Consider the following 26,236-nt stretch of genomic DNA (forward strand, 5'->3'; position numbering starts at 1 on the left):
TTTATGCTTAAACTGCATTAAGTGTTTGCACAGCAGTTCAGATAAAAGCAGTCTGCATTCTTCACACCTGGTCGTCTGTGTTGCCGGTGCACTTATTTTTCCCTCCAAGCGCCGGGATCACAACTTCACCTGACCGTCCAGATGATGCCGTGACTAAGCTTTCGCATAACAAAAACATTTCTTATACAAAACATGAGCTGCTTTTAGTCACAAAGTTCTCTTTTTCCACAAAATAAAATCGGAATGTTTAACACCAACTTTGAGTCTGTGAAACCAGATTTATGCTGTGAATCTGTATCTCAGCGCATGTGCATAGAAGTCTGCCGACATACTTGCATGTAACATGAGTGCAGAAGGAGGACGTGTCTTATGCAGAAACTGTTATCAGAAACTGTTCAGTGCTCTTATTATCCTAATCTAGATTCCATTTTAAAAGAAATTAAATAAACCACTTTAATAAAATCTGAGACTACTGAGATTTTGTTATGAGCTGAAACAGTTGTAGTTCTAGCCTCATGGCAATTCTATTTATGTTCTATCTGCTTTTTTTTTTAATACAGGCTGAATCAGAATCATTAACTGCTACTTGATTTTATTACTTCTATTACTTTTGAGAAAGAAGGCATGACAGCCCTATTGTTTCCTACTAGCTTATGTTTCTAGGACTTGCAAATATATTAATGCTCACCTAGATGGCCTAAAGAGAAATTAATCAGTGGCGGTGGGGAGTTCCCGTTTTTGAAATACGGCATGCTAATTGGATTTTTCTAGCAGGCAAATATTATTAATGTTCGCTCGGAGAACTCCTGGTTTGCGAGAGACTTACTGCAAGAAAAATCTGTCCATCAATATTTAGACTGTCTACATTATCATAGCGTAACCTATACATACTGAAAAGGTGGAAAGGGGTAGACACAGAAAACATTTGCATGACTAATCAAGCATATCCGGGCGTAAGGGAGTAAAAGTTCCCAACATTACTTACCTGCTTGACTTACCAGTGTTTACACAATGTGATGGTGAGATTTTGAAACGGTTGAGCTTATGTATAATTTTTGTTTTTGTGTATGAATCTGCCTTAAGTGAGGAAATTCAGCTCCCACATAATCCACTGTGAGCGAGCAATGAGTCACTTTAAAAGACCTGTGTGAGTTCCTGAGAGGACGCTGAGTAAGAGTACATGGCTTCTCGAACGAGGCAGCTCATGTTTTAATACCAAGCCGCCGAGTGTGAAGAAGCTCCATAAAAGCTAGAGGCTCGATGCCAAGTGTGGTACAACCCGAAAGTACACGGTCATTAATCTCTGTGGTGTACGTGATCATATATTCATAGTGTTATTCTGAATTGTGACTGCATAACACTGTTTTGTTACTATTCAGAACAAAAGGCTACATTTGCAACTGGTTCTGAAAGGAGGAATGAACTAAAATAAATAAATAAATAAAAATCACTAAGAAGAATCTATTTGGTTCTTGTTCTTCCACAAGCTGCTTGGGGAAGATAAAAAGCCAGTCTAGTTTAATTAAGGTTTAGAATCAACCAACATTTACATGCAGGAAAGTAGAACATTTTGAAGTCAAAATTAACACCACCTTTTTTCAGTCTTATGACTGACGTCCAATGATGTCTGATCAGCTGAATCGCTGGCCGTCTTCAAACAACGGGCGAAGACCTGCCTCTTCCTGAAACTCTTAAATTAGCTGAACCAGAACTGAAGTCTGAACCGGTGTTAATGTATTCATTGAGACTACAAAGCACTTTTGTACGTCCCTCTGGATAAAGACGTCTGCCAAATGCTGTAAATGTAAAGGTTTGGGTTAGATATGTTTGGGTGACTAGCTGCAATTATGTCGTCGAGTCAAGTCGAAAGTCAAATCAATGTCGGAGCGATTAAAGTAATTGTTCCTATGCAAAACGTACGACGGTTGGATTTAACCTCCGGTACTTAAGCTAGCTAACAAGCTACAGTATTAGTGAATTTAGATTTCTGCGATCTCTTAGTTTCGAGTGATATTCATGATGGTCTAATCGTTAATGGAATAGACTTTAGTTTGATAGTTAGCTCATAGGTTGTCTAACATGCTATACAAGATAATGGAGTATGTTAAAGTTCGTGATTGAACACAAAAAACGTCACATTCCACCACAGTAGATGCATAGCTATTTATTTATTGTGTCATTAGAATGGTACTTACACATATAACAGTGATTAGTTGGTATATTTATAATGCACTTGGTTTCAGTGCAATCTCTGTAAATAAGGTGCACAGAGTACAGGGAATTTTTTTTTAAAAGAGGTTTTGTAATTTCAAAGGATTTCTTTGGCACTTCACTGATGAGACATGAGATGTAAACCAAGGGCAGCATGACAGCCGAGCATGAGTTTGATCCAACCTCTGACACGGTCTGCGATGCTTATTAAAATGTAACTGGATAGGATCTTGACAAGCCGCGTTCTGATCAAAATTCTGCAGTTCACGCTTGCAAGATGTTAGAATTCGGAGTTTGTAGCTGCAAAAAAGATGATAGGAACCACAGCGGATGCTGAAAACATACAGAACATATGTCCTGCGTCTGCCACCTGCATCTGTGATTTGAATCACCACGACAAGAGACGGTGGAGGAAAACCAAGAAGCTTCTAATGAGGGCTGAGCCAGCTGTACTGCCAAAACCCCCTAAAAACCAGTGGAATGAATGAGGTGGCTGAGCGAAAGAGGCAGAAAAACAGCGACGAAGAGAGTGAAGTAGTGGTCATGAGTCTGTCTTTAAAAAAAAAACAAAAAAAAAACGGGTCGCTCCGAAGACAAGATTTGTGTCAGAGATGCCATGTAGCCTTTGGAGGAATGCAACACGCAGTGCAATCCACTTAGCAGATAAAACCAGTCAATGACAATATTTACAAGCACAGACATTTCAGAGGTATATAGATCACGTAGGAATAAAGAAAGCTGCACCTCTTCGTAAGAGAGCGAGTTAAATTTGAACGACGATCCGACGATCTAAGAACAGCGGAAATGTAAGCGCAAATACTCAAGTCTGAAGAATGCTAAGAATACGGTTAAATGCTGGCATAAGATCACGCCCACAGAGTCCTTCCTAAACAAAATAAGATGTCATTTTTTTTCTATAATAAATAAGAAAATTTCTGTATTGGTACAAACTTTTCTGCTGTGATTTTTTCCCCTAATATTACAGATACATCTCTTTTGTCCAAATCAATGTTTCAATTATTTTATTACTCAAAAAAATACCTTCAACAGAAAAAAAAATAAAGTTGCCAGTGTGGAAATTACAGTGCAAGTGCAACCGAATCATGTGATTTGATGCCTAGGGACTGGAGGAAATGGTTTTAATGGTGGCGTGGGCCATACAAAGTTCACTTGAGGCAAACCCCAGACGACAGTAGAGATCGGTTTCTGGAATGACCGATACGGTGAAGCTGTACTATTATGCAACAAGTGGCCAGTACACACATAGTTGCACATTCAAGTGTTGGTGAAGTGAAGTGGGTGAGGCTGTTGACATGTAGAAAAAAAAAAATCTATGAAATGTGGTCATGGTGGAACGATACTTTTCCGCCCATTACTGTGAAACGTATCGAGTGTTTTTTGTTTGTTCTACTTACACGATAATAGCCACCTTTTCCGAACAAAACTTTAACAGAATGGCGTCTATGATTTTGAAGCAAGTAAAAGCCAGATTTAAAAACTAAGGACGTAGTCTGAAGAAGTGAAAAGATTATATAGGCTTACGTTACATTGCAATTGTTTCCTTTGCATTTCCCAGTGTAGTGAGAATGAAGGGTCAGCAAGGATATAGCATCACCACAGTAGAGTGCGCTAAGCTCCTGGCTTAAAGGTCCGGCAGTGTCAACTTGGTTAAACTCGTGAACTTTTGATGCGATTTCAACAAAAGCTTTTTGCAGGACTAACTCTGATTCATAGCCAAACTAGATATTACATCTCATTTTTAGCAGGAAGACATTTGATTTGTGGCTTAAGTGGGTGGCTTGGCATAGGCTCTGTAGGTTGTGTGGCCATATTGTAGCCACACACTGCCAAGGAAAACATGGCATGAGCAGTTGGAACTCTCAATGGCCACCGTGTACCAAGTGATTTGCGCAATGTGAGGAGTAAACGTGATAGAAGGAAACTCGTGTTTCTAATAGATTACTACTAATTATGTAGCACCATATGCAAGTTAGAATTATGCTAAAAGGTGACTGCAAAAAACAAGTCTATTTACAGTCAGTTTACTAAGAACTTCCAGAGTCATTTTCTTTGTTGACGTCATGAATTCGACTCTGGTAACTATGTCAGCTTAGTCTACATCTACATGTCTAAAAAAGGCATTTCAGAAAGCTATATTGGTTTTGTTCCAATGAATTGGCTGTAAGTACAATCTTCATGCATGATTTATTATTTATTTTTTTAGAATATACATATAAGATACTTATAAAGTAATATGAACGTAATATGAACGTAAGTGAGACGGTGCAGACATGGACAAATCCATAGCATGCTTGATTTATGCAAAGGTTTTAATGTTTTCTTAGAAAAGTCATCCCACAGACTGTATTAACACATTGAGCTAACTAACTGGCTCACCGTTTATTATTTCAGTGTCGGCTACAGTTTTTAGCCGTCAATTAGTCTTCCAGGCAATTAAAGAAAAAAAAAAAGAAAATAAAGGAACTAATCGGAACAGTGAAAATGAAAACTTACTCAGATGGTTAGCTAATGGAACATTATGATTTGTCCACCACAAGTGCAGTTTACTTGTGCCATCAAAACACCTCAAATCTGTTTAGGCAGGTTTACAAGACCTTTGAATCTGTGCTTTGGTATCAGGCACCAAGACATCAGTAAAATTAGTCCTAAAAGTAGCGAGGTGGGACCTCTATGGATCAAAAAGTTGTTTGCCCAACACATACTTTGGTCGGATGTAGATCTGGGGAATATGGAGACCAAATTAAACACTTTTTGCCATGTTCCTCAAACCATTCCTGAACATTTTTTACAGTGTGGCATGGAACATTATCCTGCTGAAAGAGGCCACTACCATTTGGAAATACCTTCGACAAAAAGTGCTAAGGTGTGAATGTGCAAGGTGGAAGAGTATCTCAGACTCGGATCCAAGCTCTGAGACCTCGGGGTTGCGTATGATTTGCCGCTCCATTGAGCATGTTAATACAACACATTGAGGAGGTTCATCATGAAAGTGTCACTGCTGTAGAGTTCCTCTTTTTGACTTACATATGCACTTTTTCAAACACTCAAGGGACGCCCCGGCTACAAGCCTGAAGAAGAGCAGTGTTTTATTGCCACGCAGACCTCGCCATGGGAAATACAGGCTTCTTGTTGCCAAACTAGTTAAGATTAAGAGCTCCGTCTCGATCCCAGTGGACGCAGAACAAAACTTTGCACTCTTACACTTGTACAAGTGCTAGAAAGTCAGGCAGTATGTCAGAGTCCTTAATGTATAGGCTTTTTTAAGGTGTAAAACTTCACCACAGCATCAAAGACGTTTTTGTTAGGTTCATAAAGAGCCTCAGCGGCCCAGAAAAGACGCATTACATTTTTCCACATCATTTGCACGGCCAGCACAGCAAGCATAATCATTTGCAGAGGGGATATACACAGCCGTTCATGACAGATATTACATTTCCCCCAAACCAAGACAGATCGATAAACATTTAAAATCCTTACAGACTATTTGGAAATGTGGTTATGGTTTCAGGAGCCTTGTTTGCCACAATAACAAATGTAATAAGATAACAAAACCTCAGAGTAGCCAAATCTAAAGCCAAAAATAAAATGATGTCATGCATTTTCTTACACACTCCACAACGAAATAAAAACACCACCATGAGGCAGCACCATGTTTAGATCAGGACACATAAACGTACCTCGGGAAGAGTGAAAGACTCGTCGGCTTGTTTGAGCTCAGCTTCGGGACCACGCAGCGTCTGCAAAAACAGAGCGGCCTTCCGTTTGCGTTCGGCTTGCAGCTGCTTCTCCTTCCACTCTTTGGAGGCCTGAGCCAACTTCTCACGTGCTGCAGCTGCCAAACGGTCCTCTAGCTTCTGCTTGGCTGTGTTGGAGAAAAAAATGTAAATCAAAAAAATTGAAAACATAACAGGGTTACAAGTGTTAGTAATGTGTAATTAAATGTGAAATTACAAAGTAGCTTCTGGGTAGAAGGTTTTTTTTTTAAATCACATATAGAAAAGAAATAAAAAAGAAAAAGAAAAAAAAGAATAAACTGTATCCTCGAAACTCAATTAGAATGGTTTACAACAAGGAAAATGTACCGATATACTTAAAATCATGTTGCATGAGCCCGACGTCTAATTGTTTCTCTACGGCGAATGATATTTTTCATTTCCCCAAAAATTTGCATTCACCTGATCATGACACCTAAATGAAAATACTACCCAAAAGCATGCCATAAAATCTGAGATGCCTGGTTGTCTAGAATAACTTTATTGTATGTTTTATAATTAAAAATTCCCTTCAGTGGAACCAAGGGTCTCAACCGTGTTGTAGCATCCCGACTCCTGTTCACAAAGTGAGGTCAATGAAGACTTATGTCATGGACAGCAAAGGTTTGGCCTAAACAGAGCCCTGACCTTAACATCACTGACCATCTTAGGGATAAACAGGAATGTTATTATAGCTTATAACTAGAAAGCATATATGGGGTGATAAAGTATAAGGTATCCACAACTTTGGGCCATATTGTGAATGTTCCCTTCACAGATTACCTGTAATTCCCTGCATCTCTACAAAGAAGACGTGCAAGACAAGACACTCTTCGGCACTGATACCAAATGGTTTAATAAAGATTTTGTCATTTTGTGGGTCTGGGAGCTGTAGTGAAAAGTCATGGCATCCTGAATTCCGTCAAATTCCAGTGTATTTGAGCCCAAAACCAGATTACATCCGACACAAAGCTAAGACTTCTTTAAAGCAACAAAATCAATATCTTGCAGTGAGTCCTTCAGTCTCCAGATTTATACCCTTCCGATAATATGTGGCCTGAATTGAAGAAGGAAGTCCGAGTGCACAAACCTCAGACTATATCGCTGCTTAAAATATTAAGCAGTTTCGCATGGAGGAGTGGAGCATCTACAAGTGTATCCAACCTTGTTAGGCATCACAGGTCAGAGATTCAGTGCTGTTGTTCTTTCCTGGAAAGGTACGACTATGTTCATTTAAGAGTGCTGATCGTTTCTAAAAAAAAACGTTCATAGCCAAAGAGCCTGAATTACAGTAATAGGGTGATGGTAATAATAACAGAACAGATCAAAGAGATGTTATGAATAGTGCTTAAACCAAATTGATAGGAGGATGGGAGGTGTCCATAATGATTTTTTTCCTGCTTTCATTTGCATTCCCAGAACATTTAGACCACGCTTAGAGCAGATTGCAGCAAATGATGTTCTTATCATGCCTTGGGAGAAAGGTGTACGAAACCAGGTGGTAACAGCCGACGCAAAGTACACTTTCAACCTGACGGCTGAATAAATTTACATACGAGTGAGTGAAGTGAAGATGTGTTTTTTCCAGCAGTTGTGTAATTCTTTGTATTTAAAATTGTTGTAGCTCGTTCTACACTGATTGATTCACTTGCCGATGGTACGTTGTCTAATTACCATGAAGCGATGTTGAGTACTAAGGATTTTCAGCAATGCTGAAATCTTATGAAGATTCTTCTTATTCTTATCTTCTTATTATGCTCTAATGATGAGTTTCTGCTAGTGAGATAAAGTAATTCTCAGTTTTGCATATTTTTTATTTTTTTTTAACCAGTGTAATGGCAGTGTTAATTTCCCATATGGTGATCTAAGCTACCAGTAACTGCGATAGTTCACTTACCTTAAAAACATCAACAGATGTTACAACTAGGCTAATGCAAGAATTATACGCATCATTCAGCTGTATCAGTATATTAGTAACAGCATGGGTAAGACAGACTCATAGACATCAGACATCCTTCTCTGAATTTATTACCAAGAGAAGATCTGATACAGTTACAGATACCACTGAATGGGTCTTTAAAAAAAAGGGCGGGATCCTAAACAAATACAAGCTGGAGGTGAAGGTTAAATCTCAGAATTAAACTGAAGTTTAATGGCTCAATTTAGCTTGAGTGGGAAGGGCATTTGTTCTCCACTCTGTTTCTTGAAAATTGCGAGAAAACAAGTGATTACACAAGGACGGCAAAACACCATGCTTATCCATTTGGGCTAACAATAGGCTTCCAACCATGCAGCGTTATATAAAACACAGTGGGAACAATACAGGTGAGCAAAAACTCTCACACAGAGCTGAGAAGAAGGACAGAAAAGGAAACGTTTGGGTAAATGGACACGGGGATAGGAAAACAAGAAGAATGACTCGCTCAAACATTCCACTATATGGGTAGCAATTTTTTAAGGACTTGTAAAACAGCCTTTTTTTGTCTTTAAAAGGCACGGTGCACGTTGTTTGAGAAATAGTTCAGAAAACTGAGTCGGGCCGACAAACAAAACAAACGTGTAGCCAATTCGCAGAAAGAGACGTGTCGTGTCAATATGCGGCGTATGAGAGTGTTCAGTACACAGTTCATGTGTGATATTAGCAGAAAGCGATTGAAACATTGACATGGCGGATAAAAACGAAAAGCGCAAATGCATACGATAAGGCAAGAAGTCGGACCCGTGTTAATATAGGATCAGCTTGCCAGCGCTGGAGAGAACTGAACGTCTTCCGCGTGAAACAGAGCTAAACCTTTCACGGTACAACACACATTACTACAAAAACATATTTGACCTGTATTACCATAGTATTATGATAAAAAATATCCCCTCGGCCAACTGCCCCAGCAGGTTCCGCCATAATAGTTGCCCGGGTTACGTATGTATGTGTGGGGCGGAGCTATCAAAACAGGGGTGACACCCATTTAGGTTAGGGGTGTGTTTGTTTTGATGATTTCAAATGTCAACATTGGTTTTCAAACAACGTGCACCCCACCTTTAACATCGTCTGTGGTAGATGACAGATTGATTGTTTGTTTGACGGCTTTTTCATTTTGTCATTTCTTTTTTTTTGGGCATATTGCAATTATTAAGGTGTTGGTAAAATCTTTGAGGCTATTACAGCTTGCCCCTTCTTTAAAAGGCTTTCCATGTGGCTGTTGGGATTTTGTGCTCATTTAGCTATCAGAGCTTTAGCGAATCCAATCAAAAAATATTTCGAAATGTTGTCTTTAATAAAAGCCATAGCTATATCTTAATAATATTCATGTGGAGTGATAGGAGAGAGTATCTTAGCTCACAGTAAAACATAGGTCAATGACTGGCCAACGTTTATTGAGGGCAGAAACATTACATCACCCAACACTTAGTAACCTAGTAACTAAATAAGAGGCAAATATATTAGGCTTAATTTCACCAGAAAAGGAAAGCTAAAAAGAATGAGAGAAACAATGGCACTGCTCTAGCATGCTACAGAAAATTTTGTGGATAGTAGAGGAGCAATTCCAGCTGGAGACATTTATCAGGATGCCTATGGGACTGTTTGATCAAATGAATCCACACACTATTTTTGGTTCTGACTGTACGTCCTGACTTCCTGTGCATGAAGGGTAACCAAATTCAGCCCAGGTACTATTAAGTACTGCATGTCTTGTTTGGATGTGGAAACAGAAAATAGGATTAATTACTACTGAGTAATTTGTTGGGCTCACTATCTGGTGTAAAGGTGCTATATAGCCTGGAGATCAGCTGACCTTTACAAATGAGCCGAGACAAAAGAAAACCATTTACTCCTGGTGCTCGGCGAGACATAAACGTATGCACATAACGTATTTACAGTTAGAGACGCTCACTCGGGTAGAATGAAGGTACACAATAACATGCAAATTGTTTTGTAAGCTGAGTTAGAGCGGTATCAGAGCTGAACAAAAATGACAAGAGGACGGAATTTTTTGGGAAGATGCCAGACTATGATACGTTTTGTCTTCATCTAGCATTCCTACTTTCTGCCAACTTGCTCCATTTTTAGCTTTTTTTCCTTTATTAAATATATAACAGACTATTTAAGGTGGCTTATGCTCCTCGGTCCAAGCGGCTGCAGTGGAAGGATCCAGACTTTAGTCTTATGCTAATATTTGAACCAAAGCAAGATCCCAAAAGGCACAGACATAGAAATGATCATAAATAACATGCATGTCAAGAAATATTTGAAAGGGGGAGGAGAATTTCTTAAATATATAAAGCACATTTCTTAAATAAGAGGGTAAAATTTAGTGTCTATCCTCATAAATTTAGAAAGCCAAATTGAGTGTTTAGTGATGCAAATTCAAAAGTTATGTCATTACTTAGACTGGGAAAGTTATGCATATTCAAAGAAGGGTTAAGCACCTGCTTAAATAAATTTTCTGGGCTTCCCAATCAGATTATGCAAATGAAATTTGCAGGCTTCCAATTCAGATTATGCAAATGTTTTCCATCTTTCAGTTGGCAGGTTTTCCTTGACCAGAGTTTCTGTGATGTTTTTTCCCCCAGTAGTGTCTAGACCACCACTTCTAAGTATAAGCACTTTGTCTGATAGTAAACACAGACTCAAGGAACAGATCATCATTTGTGTGTGTGTGTGTGTGTGTGTGTGTGTGTGTGTATATATGTATATATGTATGAGAGAAAATAGCAAACTATCAGTAGCAATCTATTATAAAGAAAACATATGGCTAGATAAGTAATACTCTTTTTAATGATCAAGTAAACTGTCCTCCTAAATGAATGTGTTCATGAGATTCTAAGTCGAGATCTTTGATCAAACTATCACACTTTTAAATTCTAATTTTCATTTGCTGACTTCATTAATTCAGTATGTTTGCCTTTAAGAAAACCTATCCACGGGTTTAAAGTATCGGCTGACCGGGCCTTCGTTCTTTTTCGAGCTTATTTACAGCCCACATCGTGAATTTTAGACTTACAATTTGGTTACAACGAACTGTCAGACTGCACTGATGTCTGTAGATGAGTCTGTAATGTTAATACGCACTACTCGAGTAGATCTCAACTCTGAATATTGTCCTGAGAAAAGTACACACCGTCTCACATGCTGCGTGCTTGTGAAGTAAAGAAGCAAAGGCATATACAGTATAAGAGACAGGAGAACGGAAAAGGGGTTCTTGGCTCAATCCAGGCACTGGTAATCACACCATGGTTCTTTGATCCTTTCACAGCCCATTGATACAGATTAGGGCGCTTCAGGCCAATCGATGGTCCCTCAGAGTATCCCAGCATGATGTTGACTAAAGTCTCGGCTGTGCGGTCATCTATTCCACTTCCCTCAAGTTGTAGTCACATTTTTTTGTGCTAATTGAACAGTCATTTCTCTACCTAACAGCTCACAGGCTGAACTATATTTTTGAATGTCCTGAAATCTGTTCAGGTCAAAAGGAAAAACAATTAGAAATAGAGTTAAAAATGTTATGAACCACTGGATGGGCGAAGCTATATCATTCCCTGCACACAAATATAACTAGAGAATGATATTTAGAGTAAGAAGAATGATAACAAGAGAATGGACAAGCAATAAGGATCTGAGCGACTGTGATCAGGGCCAAATTTTGATGGATAAACGGAGCACTTTTACATTATGTGGACAGCCAGATGCATGTCTGTCAATAGCCTGGTGAAAAGATGGAACCACAATGCACTATGTTAAGAAGGGAAGCTGGAGAAAGCAATGTAATGCTCTGGCAAATGTTCGGCTGTGAAACCTTGGGAACTGGTCATGTGGATGCGACACACAAAACCTACTTAGCTGGAGAAGACAATGTAATGCTCTGGAAAATGTTCTGCTGGGAAACCTTGAGAACTAGTCATGTGGATGTGACACATACCACCTACCTAAACATTGCTACATTGCTCTCCTTAACGGCATTGGATGTTTTCAGCAGAATAATGCATCCTGCGTCACCGCAAAACTTATTCAGGTATGGTTTAAATTACATGACAAAAGTTCAAGGTGTTGACTTGGCCTTCAAATTCCCAAGATCTCAGTTCAAGCATCTGGTCTGATCCATAGAAGCCCCACCTAGCAACGTATATGACTCTGTTGCTAATCTTGGTGCACAAACCACAGCAGACCTCCAAAGGTCTTGTGGAGTCCATGTCTCGACGGGTCAGTAGTCAAATGCCCGTATTCTTGAAACCATGTTAAAAGGAATAGATAAATATGTCCAATTATTTCCACTCTGACTTAATTTTGTTTGTCATATGGAGTTGAGAGGCTTCCAGCTGTTCTGTTTTTACAGTGTGATTGAAAACCATGGCAAATTGATGCTTGACAGATTTGCGTTTACGTAAAGGGCTGCCACCAAAACGGTATAATCACAGCAGTAATCATAACTATGGAAATATTTGTAAACTGCTCACTTATCACAGACCTTATTCAGATGACACCTCATGTGGAAAGCATAAAGTAACCACTATCATCAGCTAATTAGCTAAAATCCTGGATGTCAATCCAGTTGAGAATCTTTGGCAAGACTGCAATGGTCAAAAATGTCAGAATCCAGATCGGCAACGATGTAAAAATGACACCTATCATATCTAGAGAAACTTGCAGTAATCACAGCCAGAGGTGAATCCATCAGGTATTGACTCACACGGGTGATTACTTAAGCAGCCAACAAATGCCTGCTTTCTTTCTTTATTTGCCCTTTGTGTCAGGATGCCAAATATTTTTGCACTTTTAAATGTCTGAATCCCAATTAAACAAACCAATTATTCCACTTAAAGGTTAATTAAATAAGAAAACCATTTCAGTAACCATTACTCTCTTGTATCTCGTTTCCTTGTTTACACCCACACGGTATCTGTATATGAATGAAATATATTGGACATTTGAAAAATTACAGTATTTCTCGAGAGTACTAAATCTCAGAAAGGTTAAAAGGCCTCGTTCATTATGGAGAAATTGTCGGTGAGGCACACTGCGCATTACTGTGTGACCTACATGAGCTCATGAGGGAATATGATCCCAGAATAAATTGGTATGAATGATGAGCATAGCTCATTCCGCAGCGAGGAAGCGTGGACGAGTCTTTCTCTTCCCTTAACCTGTAGACAGACCTGCACTTAATTACACAGGATGGACATGAATCACTAGTCTGCCAATGGTCAGATCACATTACAAGCTTGCTCTTTGACATTTTATTTAATGCGTTGTCGGTCACGGGAACATGACAGGAAGCAGGTCATCGTCTATGATAAAGTGACTCTCAAATAAGTGTGTGCTTAATATCCACTTCACGCAACTAATTATTCTTCTCTTTTGTTCTTTAGTAACCTTAGCTGATCACTTTACTAATTTATTCTTCAGTGTTTCTCATGTAGATTATATTAGCGATGCATTTATGTTGATCTATTAACCGTACTCATTAACTTATAAATGATGTTCTAGTATCAACCATGTGACACTATGCAAAACAAGTCTGATGTACATCACTATAATGAAAAGACGGCACAAAACGACAGCGGGATAGACTGTAAATTGCTCTGGAAAAATAAATAAATAAAAAAATTACAAGGGGACTTGCTACAGAGTCGTCCTGAAATATAAAAAAAAAAGTGAAAACAGTTCAGTTCAGCGAGCACTAAACTCCAAGACATTTCAAGCCATCCGTTTACATTTTCACTGCACCTTTCACTCATTTTTAATGAGCACGCTCGCTGATACTGTGCTCTTGATTAAAGATGCTGCTTAAATAACATCATTCTAAACATAAAGCTATAATGTGAAGTCCTTGATATCACACTTAATATCAAGTCGGTTAGTAATAGATCGGTATCTACAGTATGTGGAGTTTTCAGGTAGTTCTAGCTGAACATTTTCAGTCATTCTCCTAGAACAGTAATTCATTACGGAGAGTTAGATTATGCTCGACAACCTCCCTGAACCTTCGCTGCGTTTGTCTGAGAAAAGCAGTGTCTGTGATTATAAAAAAATGAGGTGAAGCTCATATAACATCTTGGTCAGAAATAATAGAATGCTGGAAATCGTACCTGAATGAAAGTGTGATCTTGGGTTTTCATTAAAAAGAAATCAAGCATTGAAAGATTAAAAAAAAAAAAAGTGTGTTGGGGGGTCAAGTCCCGGACAGCTATTAGACCGACAGCACCATGTTGCATCAGTCATTTCTGTTTCCAGACACTCATATTCAACATGGAGTCTGCAGGGTTTGACATTTTCTCTGAATTAGAGTTTTGAAATCACTTTTTGCTAAAAATGATTGCGTGCACAACGAAATCTCTCTTCGATTTCCTTGTTCCACATAAATTGTGTGGAGCCTAAGAACATAGGTGAGGTTAAGAGATTTGTGAGGTACGTCTCGACTAAAGATACGTTTTTCTTCACAATCAACTTGAAAAGTACGGCTGTATATTTCCCGTGAGGCATAAAATAAAAAAAAAATAAAAAAGCTACGCCTGTTTTTTAAATCATGTATACTTTCCCTGAGCTGTTCTTTTATTTAATATACTGAAAAAATTTTTTACTACCCATTGAATTTACTAAATAAACTCAATATCAATATCTCCTCAGGTAATATAAGCTAGTTAAGCCAGTCAGCAATACTGCAGATGTACGGCCTCGAACGCTCGTAGGATACGATACTCCATAACAGAATAATCGATCTAACGTCTGAGAGATTTATAAGTTACAGGACTATATGTGTGACGATTCCTCTATATAAAAAGGTGTAATTTGTGCCACTCATCTGCATTTGATTGTGCAGTTTACACACCATTATGTCAACAGATTAGAGGGAAATGTGTTGGTAAATGTGCAGTGTGTGTCAGACAACTGTGTAGTGGGAGCAGTTTAGCAATTTCGCAATTCCAAACACCTGGCCTTCCAGATACACAAACTAAAAAGACATCAAGAAAATACTTCGTTTAACATGTCCATTAAGAGGACATTTTGCAGTAGAAATGCTGTACTTATCTGCTCTGGCATCTTAGTGGCTGCAAAACACACATAGTGCCTCAATCATTTCTTAGGTGAGATTAAGTGATGTACTTTTGTTCCATTCGTTTCCCTTCCATAGCTGCTGTTGTTGATTCTGAAATAGTTGCCAGGTATACAGGACAACGGGACACTGGACAATGACCCCAAAAAAACAGGACAATGACCCCAAACACACCTCCAGGCTGTGTAAGTGATATTTGACCATGAAGGAGAGTGATGGGGTGCTGCGCCAGATGACCTGGCCTCCACAGTCACCGGACCTGAACCCTGATCGAGATGGTTTGGGGTGAGCTGGACCGCAGAGTGAAGGCAAAAGGGCCAACAAGTGCTAATCATCTCTGGGAACTCCTTCAAGACTGTTGGAAGACCATTTCAGGTGACGACCTCTTGAAGCTCATCAAGAGAATGCCAAGAGTGTGCAAAGCAGTAATCAAAGCAAAAGGTGGCTACTTTGAAGAACCTAGAATATGACATATTTTCAGTTGTTTCACACTTTTTTATGTACGTATATAATTCCGCATGTGTTAATTCATAGTTTTGATGCCTTCAGTGTGAATCTACTATTTTGATAGTCATGAAAATAAAGAAAACTTTGAATGAGAAGGTGTGTCCAAACTTTTGGTCTGTACTGTATGTTCCAAAAGCAGTTCAGTACTTACAATATATACCTTTCAAATGAAATAAAAACATACATGCTGTATATTATGGAATATGTATAATAATCCTTGAGGCAGAGTACTGATGTTTGTTAGTGTTTTTTTATTGGCTCAGACAACTAAGGTTCATGAATTCAAAAGTCAAGATCTTGATATGGTGTAAAGTGAAAATAATGTCCATGCATCTTGCCATTTACTCTGACCCATATCCTAGTCAGTGCTGAAAAATAATACTACCAACACCATGCTTCTCTGTCGTTATGAGCCACAGTTGTACAAATTTAGTAGCTATTAGAGCAAATCATGCTTCTGTTACACTGCAGAAACTTTGCAATACATTTTAAATTGGCTGTATTTCCAAGACAGTTTTGCAAACTGTGTGTGTGTTTGTGTGTAAGCGTGAGCGTGCACTGCAGTTACCCCACCTTGCTTGGCCTCCAACTCTTCCTGCGAAAGAGTTGGCTTTTTCTCCTCAGGCTGTGGAGGAGGAGCCTCACTTTGTTTCTCCACCCCACCCATGCTATGCTCCGCCCCCACCTGTTGTTCCTCTCTCGCCCTGTCCTCGTCCGAGTCATCGTCCAGACGCACGCGGTTTTTTTCCAGAGGCAGCAAGTCATTCTCTTTGGACTTTATCGCAAAGCAGATGGGTGCAAAGGATGCTGGGAAAGAAAGACAAGGAGAGGTTGGAACTGAATTCTGATCTGTTCCACTTAGTTACAGCCATTAACCTTTCCCTCGGGCCCGGAAATGCGGCTAGCACGTATGGTCATTAGGGTTAAAGACAGGATCATTACAGCCTAGGCACACCAGAACAAGCGTTAACGCTTCGCAATGCTGCTCAGCTCACAACTTCACCCGTTTTTTTTTTTTATTCAATTCTGAATAGCGGTTTGGTCCCACAGGTCAAGTCCACAGAGACATATGTCCTGTACTTACCTTTAATTAGTTTGCCCTCATTAGACTCCTTTTCAGAGGCACAGCTTGCAGTGCTGCCACCCTTATGGACTGCAGAGCCCTGAAAGAAAACCAGAGAGTCAAGAGTCATGCACTCCATCTGCAAAATAACCCCACAGTACAAATAACAGGAAAGCTTGCTGGACAGAAAAGAAAAAGCAGAAAAAGCCTGTGACTAATCTAACAGATCCAAGTGTAATGCTCCTTTCGTTTGTAAGCAATATTACACAAGCAAGAACGAGGACCTACAAAATATTGGTTATTATTAATATTTTATTTGGTGTAGTCATGAACCTGAAGGCTGAGTGCTATGGCTAATCACAGCTGTGACGGTATTCAGTATAACTGCGTGATTGCGTTTGCTAGATTTTAAACATCGGGTCCTTAAACGAAAAAAAAAAATGATATTGAGTAAATGACATTTTCTACATAGTACGGCTAATCGCTCTGTTTATTTTTGCTCTGCTAGCAAAAATAGACCTTGACAAAGCGTCTCTCATGTTATAGCCTATTGGCTCACATCCTGTTAAAGGTTGTTTTAATAAAACTGGTTTCCCTTCTGACTTGTTCCTTCACAGTTTAAGATAAAAATACAAACAAGAAAAATGTACCACTTGCCATGTGCGCTGATGATGTCAGTGATACTACTGTAGTAACCGGTTCAAACTAGTAAGTGGTATTTTAGCCACAGACACAAACAAACAGTGAAAAGTCCCGATGTGGTTTGACTAAATATAAGAGCTCATGGAAGGCCAACTAATCAAAACGGTGGACTAAAACTAACCGCTGGTCATTTTTCACACTGGCCGACGAAGGGAACTTACACCTAGGTTAGATCAGGAATGCGTTAGCAGTGAAAGCAAGGATTTAATAAGAAAATAAAGAATTACAGTAATAAAGTAGACTTAAGAAGATTTGCACTCAATTAGAGCAAAAAACCTTGATCTTTTCTGCACCGACTTGACTAGATGGTAGACTGACTGAAAAACAGACTTGAAAAGCCTTTGGTAGAACATTATCAAGAAATCAATCCAAAAAAAAAACTATATAAATAAATAAATAAAAATATTTTTTTAATTAGTTTTGACCTCTGAAATCTATGTAGAATTGATTTCTGCCTAAGTAACAGACATTCCTATCGGTCTGGTACTGGCTATTTATACCAAAGCACTGTGATTTCTCAAAGCTGATACATTTTCCATAACAGTAGCTTTGATATTAGCTCTGTTTTCTGTCAGGTGATGTGTGTTGAGTATTTTATGTTGTGTCTAATAGGCAGAGGGAAAGCTTTCAGACACAACAAAGACTTCAATACAGAGTAGTTTTGTCTTATTAACTTACAAAAAGCAAGGCCGCCGAGGGAACGACTTTTTATAGCTTCTATAATTCGGTGTGATAAAAGGACCCAAGTTGTTTTAAGGGACATGTAATAGGTTGTTCTTTTTAAATTAACAGAATCTTTTAATTGATGGTTTGGTAATTGCTGCGTTATCAGCGGATAAAAACTTAATCTATATTAAGCTATAATAATCGACGTCGGGGCCAGTAACAGAAACTCTGGTTTGTATCGGCAAGGATGCTTTTCGTGCAAGAAAGGTGTCGTGTGATGTTTTATTACTAACTTGAACATTAGATGACCTCCCATGTGTGTACCATAGCTAAGTTCAGCGGATCACAAGCAGTTGATGATAACCTGTGTGAAATCCCAGTGGTAACTTATGTAAATTACGCGACAGTCGCTTTGAGGTAAACTAACCAGAGAACTGCCTGGCAAATAAAAATAAACAACTATATTCAAAACAGCCTAGCTATAAAATGGTGTGGTAGCTGAGAATTAAGGCACGTGTTTAGGTGGTTGCTTATTTCCTAACTGCTTTGTTGATATAGCCACTCGATCTCTGTGGTGAACATCATGTTGACAACATTAATACTAGATTAGTGTGTAACCTAGATTCCAGACTTGGTTCCTTAACATACAAAGTGTAGTAAAACCTTTCCTGCCAAGTGAGCTGCATAGAAGCTACATTTCTATTATATTCGGTTACCCTTCCTGCCCAAGTGGCAGAGATGACAAGTAGGTGGTTCCCATATGAGCCTGGATCCTCACAAGGTCCTTGAAGGAGCTTTACCTTGTCATTGTAACATCTGACCCGCTCAATAGGGATCTAAACCTACAGGATTTCTGTAGAGCTGCTTTGTGACTCTGATTACAAAAGCACTACACTGGGGGTGTACAATTTTATCTGGAAAGGGCCGGTGTGTGTGCAGGATTTCACTTCAAAGAAGCAGAAACCACACCCGAGTCTATTGAAAAGTCAAGATCAACTGATTAAACAGGTGAAATCAGATGTAGCTCCTGCTTGACTGGAATAAAAAGCTGCTTCGACACCGGCCCGTCGTAGATTTAACTGGACACCTCTGAGGTACATAACTGAAACTGGACTAAATAAAAGTGCATATTATTATATTATAAAACATATTTTTCTGGTGGACTTCAGAATTGTCTCATACAATTAGATGTTTCAGGACTTTTTCTTTTTTTTATTTATGCAAAAAGTAGTTTTTCTTTCATATAATGTTTCTCATATTGCTAGCACAAGGCATGACCGATGATGTAAATTAAACCCAAATTACAGATAAGTAGCTAGCTAAGAACCATGACAGAGACTATGGAACAACTAAGGGATAAGTTTAGGATGATTATCTAACACGGGTTACAAGGTAAATTGTCCTGGATGCCTGAGCTACTAAAATAAAATGCTAAACTGTAGGCTCCGCATGGTAAAAACAAAAGATGATCGGCGTGGATTAAACCATACAACATGTCTATCAAACCGTATCCATCCTTTTGAAATGATTCGCATTTAAATGTTGCACTGGGCTTCCTAGTGGACCAGCGGCAGGATCTTATTTCTGCGGCCCGGGTTCGATTCTCAGGCAGGGAGCTAACCCTGTCACTGAAGAGTTAACTCTCAGTGCTGTTCCCAAGCCCGGATAAAATTATGGTATCTGGTGTAAAACCTACTAAATCAAATATGCGGACCAGATGATCGGCTGTGGCGACCCCATACAGGAAGCAGCCGAAACAACAACAACAAAAAATGTTCTTGCACCGTATTGTGGCACCAATTGTTCCAACCACTGTATAAATCGGACTCCTCTTCCGAGCTATGAAAAAGGGTATTACACAATGAACACTGAAAGAAAGACAAGCACATGTCGTTTAACTGGACGCTTAATAAGAACCAGGCATAAACGTCAAACTGCAATTATCTCGGGTGGTACAAAATCACAAATTGTTCATCCAGTGTATATCCAATGCACAAGGGCAAAGAAAGAGAGCTACACAAAGAGTAGGAGGTAGAAGAGCATGAGTCAGAGTAGCAGCTCAAAGTTACATCACTAATTGAAATTTTTTAACATTTTAGCCTTCTGAAAGCGAAGTGTCGGCGAGTATTCAGCACAAGAGTGAGTAATACAAAGGATCGCAAGGCCGATCCTGCCTAGAAAGAGGTGTATGTACAGGAAATTATATCTAACAACAGAAATAGTGAGGTTGACATTAAAAAAATAATAAAAAAAAGACAGGGTCAGGAAGTACATTCTTCAACACCTTACAAGCCGAGCTATCTGGGAGAGCTCAGAATTATAGAGGCACTTTAGAGCTGCTGATCGTTTGGTTCCGCCTTGTTGCTCGTTACTGCAAAGACGAGACTTTTATTTCATACTACCTGCATGTGAGTTTTCAAAGCACATGCTGTTCTTATACATCACTAAGTTAATATCACAGTGTGGTACTTTTAGATTATGTACATCCTAATGGAAGCACGGTGCTATGTAAAAAGCATCCGTCATGTTCAGGGGAGGCAAGGACAAATGCATGGCCGCATAAATATATGTGTTTACCTTCAGATTAATATAAACATGCACTGGCGCTGTGACTCCGACAAACTTTGTTTATCCTCGAAACTCTTAACCCTGTGGCAGTTAGAACGGTCATGAATATGGATATTAACCAACACCACAACTGCACGTTGTCTTAAGAGCTTATGCTGTTTGATATTTTAGTTCATTTTTCCTCCCTCAATACATCTTAACCATATTTGGTGCATCCAAAACAAACATCATAGCCATTGCCAACAGGAGGAAGGATTAACTGCAGTGATGAGCAAATGGGGGGGGGGGGAAAGGGACAAGGAAGAGTGTGATTAGAGACACTACATGAAAAAGAATTGGTGGAGTGGGAAAAGAAACGGAAACAAGACAGAAAGGAAGATGAGGAGTAGATTGTAAGAGGTAGTGAAGGCGGGAAAAAAAGGGAGGCTGAGAATAAGAGACTGTCTCAGCATGAACGAAGCCTTAGTAGCTCCCCTGAGGACCAAACACAGTAAGGGGCGATAAATGCAGCCATGTTGAAGGACTAAAAGTGACACACTCCATTGCACTAGCTTCTTGGAAGGAATGTGTGTGCGCTGTATAGATGGGGCAAAACAAGAACAAGAGACAGTGCAGCTAACTGGGGTATATAGTTAAAAAAGACAGGTGAGAATTTCGAAGAAGAGGACGGGCAGATAGGCAGAAGGCATGTTTTTAAACTAAAGAGGCAATGCTGAGCACAGTGACCAGTTCAGAACCTGTAGTCCATCCACCCCAAGACTTGACTTGTTGTACATTCTGACATGCTTCACTGCTCAGCTCGATTGTACAGAGTGGTTATTTGACCTACGGTAGCCTTCCGGTCAGGTCAAACCATTCGAGTATCCTCTCTTATCAACAAGGTGTTTTCGCAGCCACTCACTGGATATATTTTGTTCTTCGCACCATTTTCTTTAAAGGTGGGGTGTACAATGTTTGAAAGCCAAATGTTGACATTTGAAATCACCAAAACAAACACGCCCCTAGCCCAAATAGGCGTCACCCCTGTTTTGATAGCTCCGCCCACACATACATACGTAACCCGGACAACTATTATGTATCCACCATGTCAATGTTTCAATCGCTTTCGGCTAATGTCAGACATGTGCACTGGACACTCCTCCGCCGCATATTGACAAGACAGTCGGCCCGACTCAGTTTTCTGAAGCATTTCTCAAACGTCCTGCAACGTGCCTTTAATTCAGAAACTAGCAAACAAGTTACTAGATTTTACTCAAACCAGCCCATCTAGCGCCAACAACCGTGGAGATACTTCAGTACAGTGGCGCCAACGAAGACGTATACATCAAGACATTAAACAAAAACTACAATCATCATGCATCATGCCAGAATTCAGCCCCAGCGACATGTGGTGCTTTCCCCGTTTGCCAAACATATTTACGTACATCGATCAATTAAAATGATAAAATTAACAACCTTCAGATGGAAACATCTTAATGACAAATACGGCACAGTAAGACAGGAGGGTGTTCCAGCAAATCAGAAGAGACACTGACACGTTAATTGTTGTTTGATGTGCTTCGCAGGTCTTCCACTTTAAAAACTGAATGCTGCCACCCACTGTGTCAAAGTCTATTACAGTCGTCTCGGTTGATTGACTTCCCACCCACACTTGGAAACAGCAGTACATTCAAACCTCTTGTACATTCAAGCTCATTTATTATTTCCTCTCTTTTTTATTTTGAAACCATCATCAGATGCCCCCTGGTGGAGGTTTACAGGCTGTTATCTTAATTTTAATTTTAATTAAAAAAAAAAAAAAGATAGAAGGATGATATGTTTTTTTTTTTTTTTAAAAAAGTTACGGACTTCTTTTGCAAGTGCTCCCACTGGCAGGTCTGTCAACATTCTAAAATCTAAATGCGAACTCGACTTTTTACACCATCGCAACTAATTAGATTGGAAACGGACTGCTTTCCTTTCGTTTTCACGCTTGCTAATAAGCTGCGGTGTCAGAAGGTAAGCAGAAAAAGAGATATATGCAGCATTGTTTCTTCAGAGACAGGGAGAGGGAGAGAGAGAGAGAGAGAGATAAAGAAACGAGAGCTTGTCTTTCTTTTTACTGCAATGCAAACCAACCTCTCTGTTTATTTATTTCCATCTATGTTGGCATCTCTTATCCTTCTCTGCCTCCATCTCTCCTGCGCTCACTCTCTCTCCTATATTTTCTGTCTACCTCTCCTGCGCTCTCACTCTATCCATTCATCTCTCCTGTTCTCTCTCACAGTGTCTCTCGTTCTGCCTTTAAATCTACCTACTCTCTTTCTCGGCCTCACATTTGGTCTCTCTGTCCCCCAAGTCTGTCTTTTTCCATCTATCTGTCCTCTCCTGCTGTCTCTCTGACACTCAATGTCTCTCTCAATCTCTCTCTTTCTTTCTTCTGCTCTGTCTCACTGACACTTTCATACTCTCAATCTTTCCTTCGACCTGCTTTCCCTCAAACCCGGTTTCTCTTTATGACTTGGTCAGTCTCACTACTCTCTCTTTCTCTCTCTCCCCCTTCGACTCTTTCACACTCATTTAGCCTGTAGCAATCGATACACAAACCTACACAAACTTCTGCTTCTGAACAGAACCCTGGGTGTCATGTTTTATGTCTTGAACGTCACCATGACCACAGCGAGAAATCCCCCATGACTCGGTGGGCATTTACATAGCTCCGCTCATCCTAGGCTCGAAAAGTCTAACGCCACTTGACCTGCACCATCATGTGGTGTTACTTTGACCCACAAAATGGAGCAATCTGACTTTCTGCTTATGCCATGAGTATCTTTACACAGACGGAATATTTTAGATATACAACCATATATTATGCAGTATTATCATTTCCTTTTTTAGCCAAGAGTGAGGAAACATTGTGAGAAAATCATCCGGCAGTGACTCAGTAATTAAAGAGGAGGGGAACAAGGGGCACAGTAGACAGTGCGTTGCAATGCTTACAGCTCACCAACTTCTGTAGATAAACAATTTTTTCCCCCTTTTCTCTCTCTCTAAATTGTTACCACGGTATGAAATCTTAGATCAGCAACCAGTACAATTCAAAAATTAAACCGGACTGGCTGAGGAGGGACCTCGAAGCTGGTGATTTGAGACTTGTTTTGGACCTTGTAAGTAACCTGAATACAAGGCTTAATTTACAGAAACCCCTTTGGATGTGTTTAGCTGATGAAAGACTTTTGTCCGAAATATCTTGTAACATCCTGCTTCGGGGTAAACCGTCAGAGAAGTCAGAAGATTTCATGTTGAAAATCCATCATCCATGATTAGTTCTTACTTAAAGTCTTAAACTCTTCCCATTCCGAACACTGAAATGAAATTAAGTCCCTAGAGTCGTTGTGAATTCAGTTTACAAAAACAAATACTTCCTCGTGATCTATGTTACTACTATAGGCAGAACGATTGCACTGAACTATAAAAACGGAGGTATTCGTTCACGTTACATTTACGGCATTTGGCAGCTGATCCTTATCCAGAGCGACTTACATTTTCTATCTCGTTTTATACGGCTCAGCAAGGGCAGCGTGGTAGATAGATTCGAGCTCATGACCTTCCGATCAGTTGTCCAATATTTGAACCGCTAAGCTACAAAGTTAGGAAGAAACCAGAGAAACAATGGAACGACGTGTGAAAAGCCACAGAGACAATAAACCAGAGCTCAGCACAAATCCCTGGGCCGCTGTGCCTCAATAATGACGTTGAATCCTCAAACATTTTACCGTTAAAAAAACCAAACAAATAAAACATCATAACATAGGAATTCAAACATGGTTTCGTTTAATATGCTGAAAATACACTGGAGTTTAAAAAAAAAAACATGCCCAAAAATGTTATAGTACTATAATACTACAAAGTGCACATAATTAAGCGCTACTTAACTGATGATTAATTGATTAATTAAAATACACCGTTTTTTTTTTTAATTAATATTATTGTCGGTATTAGCAATATTAGTACTAATGACTATTCGTTTGGAAGCAATAAACAGGAGTAAAAGTTGAAGTCATAATAGAAGATACAGAAGAAATTTACTATACAATAATGAAGAAACTTTTTGTATCGCCATAGAATTAAAAAGAAAATGACCAAAAACCTACCTTGGTAAATGGGATCATGGCTTAATATAAGTAGTAGTAGCAGTAAGAGTAGTAGCAGTAATAGTAGTAGTGTTGGTGGCAGCAGTAGTAGCAGTAATACTAACAGCAGTTCAATTATTCATGTGGTGGAAAGAATCAGTTGTGTAAATGAGATAAATGAGATAAAGTCGTTTTGGATGTGGAGCGTCTGCCAAATGCTGTAAAAGTAAATGATGTAAATGACCCAAATCCCATTGAGTAAACTCTTTTAAATCCTGTCAGTAATAGTAATTCGGAAAATAGTGTCAATTATGAAAGACAACGTGAAACCCAATACACACGGACTGAACCCTATTAAAACCAAGTGAAATAGTAATAATAAGAGACGGGATATGTCTAACCTCTCAAAATCTAGTTCTAAAGTTTTCACTAGGGGGGATTTATTCCCAAACTGTACGCCTGAAACTTGTTATCGGACGCTTTCTCGGGTTTGATACTTCTTCACGGTAAGATGAGCCCTTTGGAACAACAATAGAAAAACATAAAATAAAATAAAGATGGTCTCCTTGATGCATCGAGACAGCAATTAAGTTTGTGAGCTGATGAATGCAGCGTATTAAACAGGCAACGTGACATTTAGGAAGTTAATGTGTATTCCAAAATTTTTAACAAGTATATGGGTTGAATGATGTGACAGCAAGAAGCAGAGGGACATTAAAGACATTTAAAGGTCATAAACAATGTTTAAAAATGGACAAATTACAGATACAAGAAATTATTATTCATGCAACATGACAGAACATGTAACACGCAGACCACGAGGCGTCAGCATACGGCAGCGTAAGACCACATTAAAGTCCACTCCTGTCAGCCAAGAACAGAAACGTGAGGCTACAGCGAGCCCAAGCTCACCAAAAATATACGGCTGAATATTAAAAAAAAAAAAAAAGCAAAGCCTGGACATTTTTCTAATCTTTTACGGCCTGGTTCAGCCTATCCGCCCTTAGGTTTGGCATGTTTGAGATGATTTCCCACAGACCGTATTTGTAAAGAGTGGTTACTGTAGTTATGGTAACTTTCCTGTCAGCTTAAACAAGTCTGGCCATTCTTCTCTGATCTCTCATTAACAAGGCGTTTCCACCCGCAGGAACCGTCGATCACTGAATGCTTCTTGGTCTAAATCTGTGTAAAATGGAAAAAAAACTGTCGTGTATGATAATCCTAGGAAAATATCATGAGCAGTTTATCCGAGATGCTTAAACCAGCCCATTCTGGCAACACCAGATCAGTGAGATCTTTCTTATGTTCTGAACACTAACTGAAGGCTCTTGACCTCCATCTGTACGTTTTGGTGAAAAGTTTAGGATAAGTTAGCCATTAAAGGTGCCCTTCCACACAAAACCGTTTTTATTTGTATTTTTTGATATGTGATAGGTCCGTATGCGTGTTGTGTCATGAAATTAAAAACGAACTGTTACCTCCTCGGTCAGTTCTAGCCACTTAAAAGAAATAAGGGGAGAAATCATGTCAGTTGGAAAAGCTGGTCAGTCTGACATCGTAATGATTGAGCTCATTACTATTCATGAG

The 26,236-nt window shown here is 39.3% G+C and overlaps 1 protein-coding gene across 1 annotated transcript in view; it reads right to left on the reverse strand.

The window, feature by feature from the left end:
- Positions 1-26,236, reverse strand: part of LOC113661751 (splicing factor SWAP) — a 95,825-nt gene that overhangs the window by 35,700 nt on the left and 33,889 nt on the right. Inside the window, exons 11-13 of the mRNA XM_027176182.2 lie at positions 16,623-16,701; positions 16,112-16,345; positions 5,910-6,094 (exon numbers count right to left, since the gene is read on the reverse strand). Coding sequence (XP_027031983.2) covers positions 5,910-6,094; positions 16,112-16,345; positions 16,623-16,701 — 498 coding nt within the window. The remainder of the gene's footprint in view (positions 1-5,909; positions 6,095-16,111; positions 16,346-16,622; positions 16,702-26,236) is intronic.

Source organism: Tachysurus fulvidraco, chromosome 21 (assembly GCF_022655615.1).
Source record: "Tachysurus fulvidraco isolate hzauxx_2018 chromosome 21, HZAU_PFXX_2.0, whole genome shotgun sequence".
Lineage (NCBI taxonomy): Eukaryota > Metazoa > Chordata > Actinopteri > Siluriformes > Bagridae > Tachysurus > Tachysurus fulvidraco.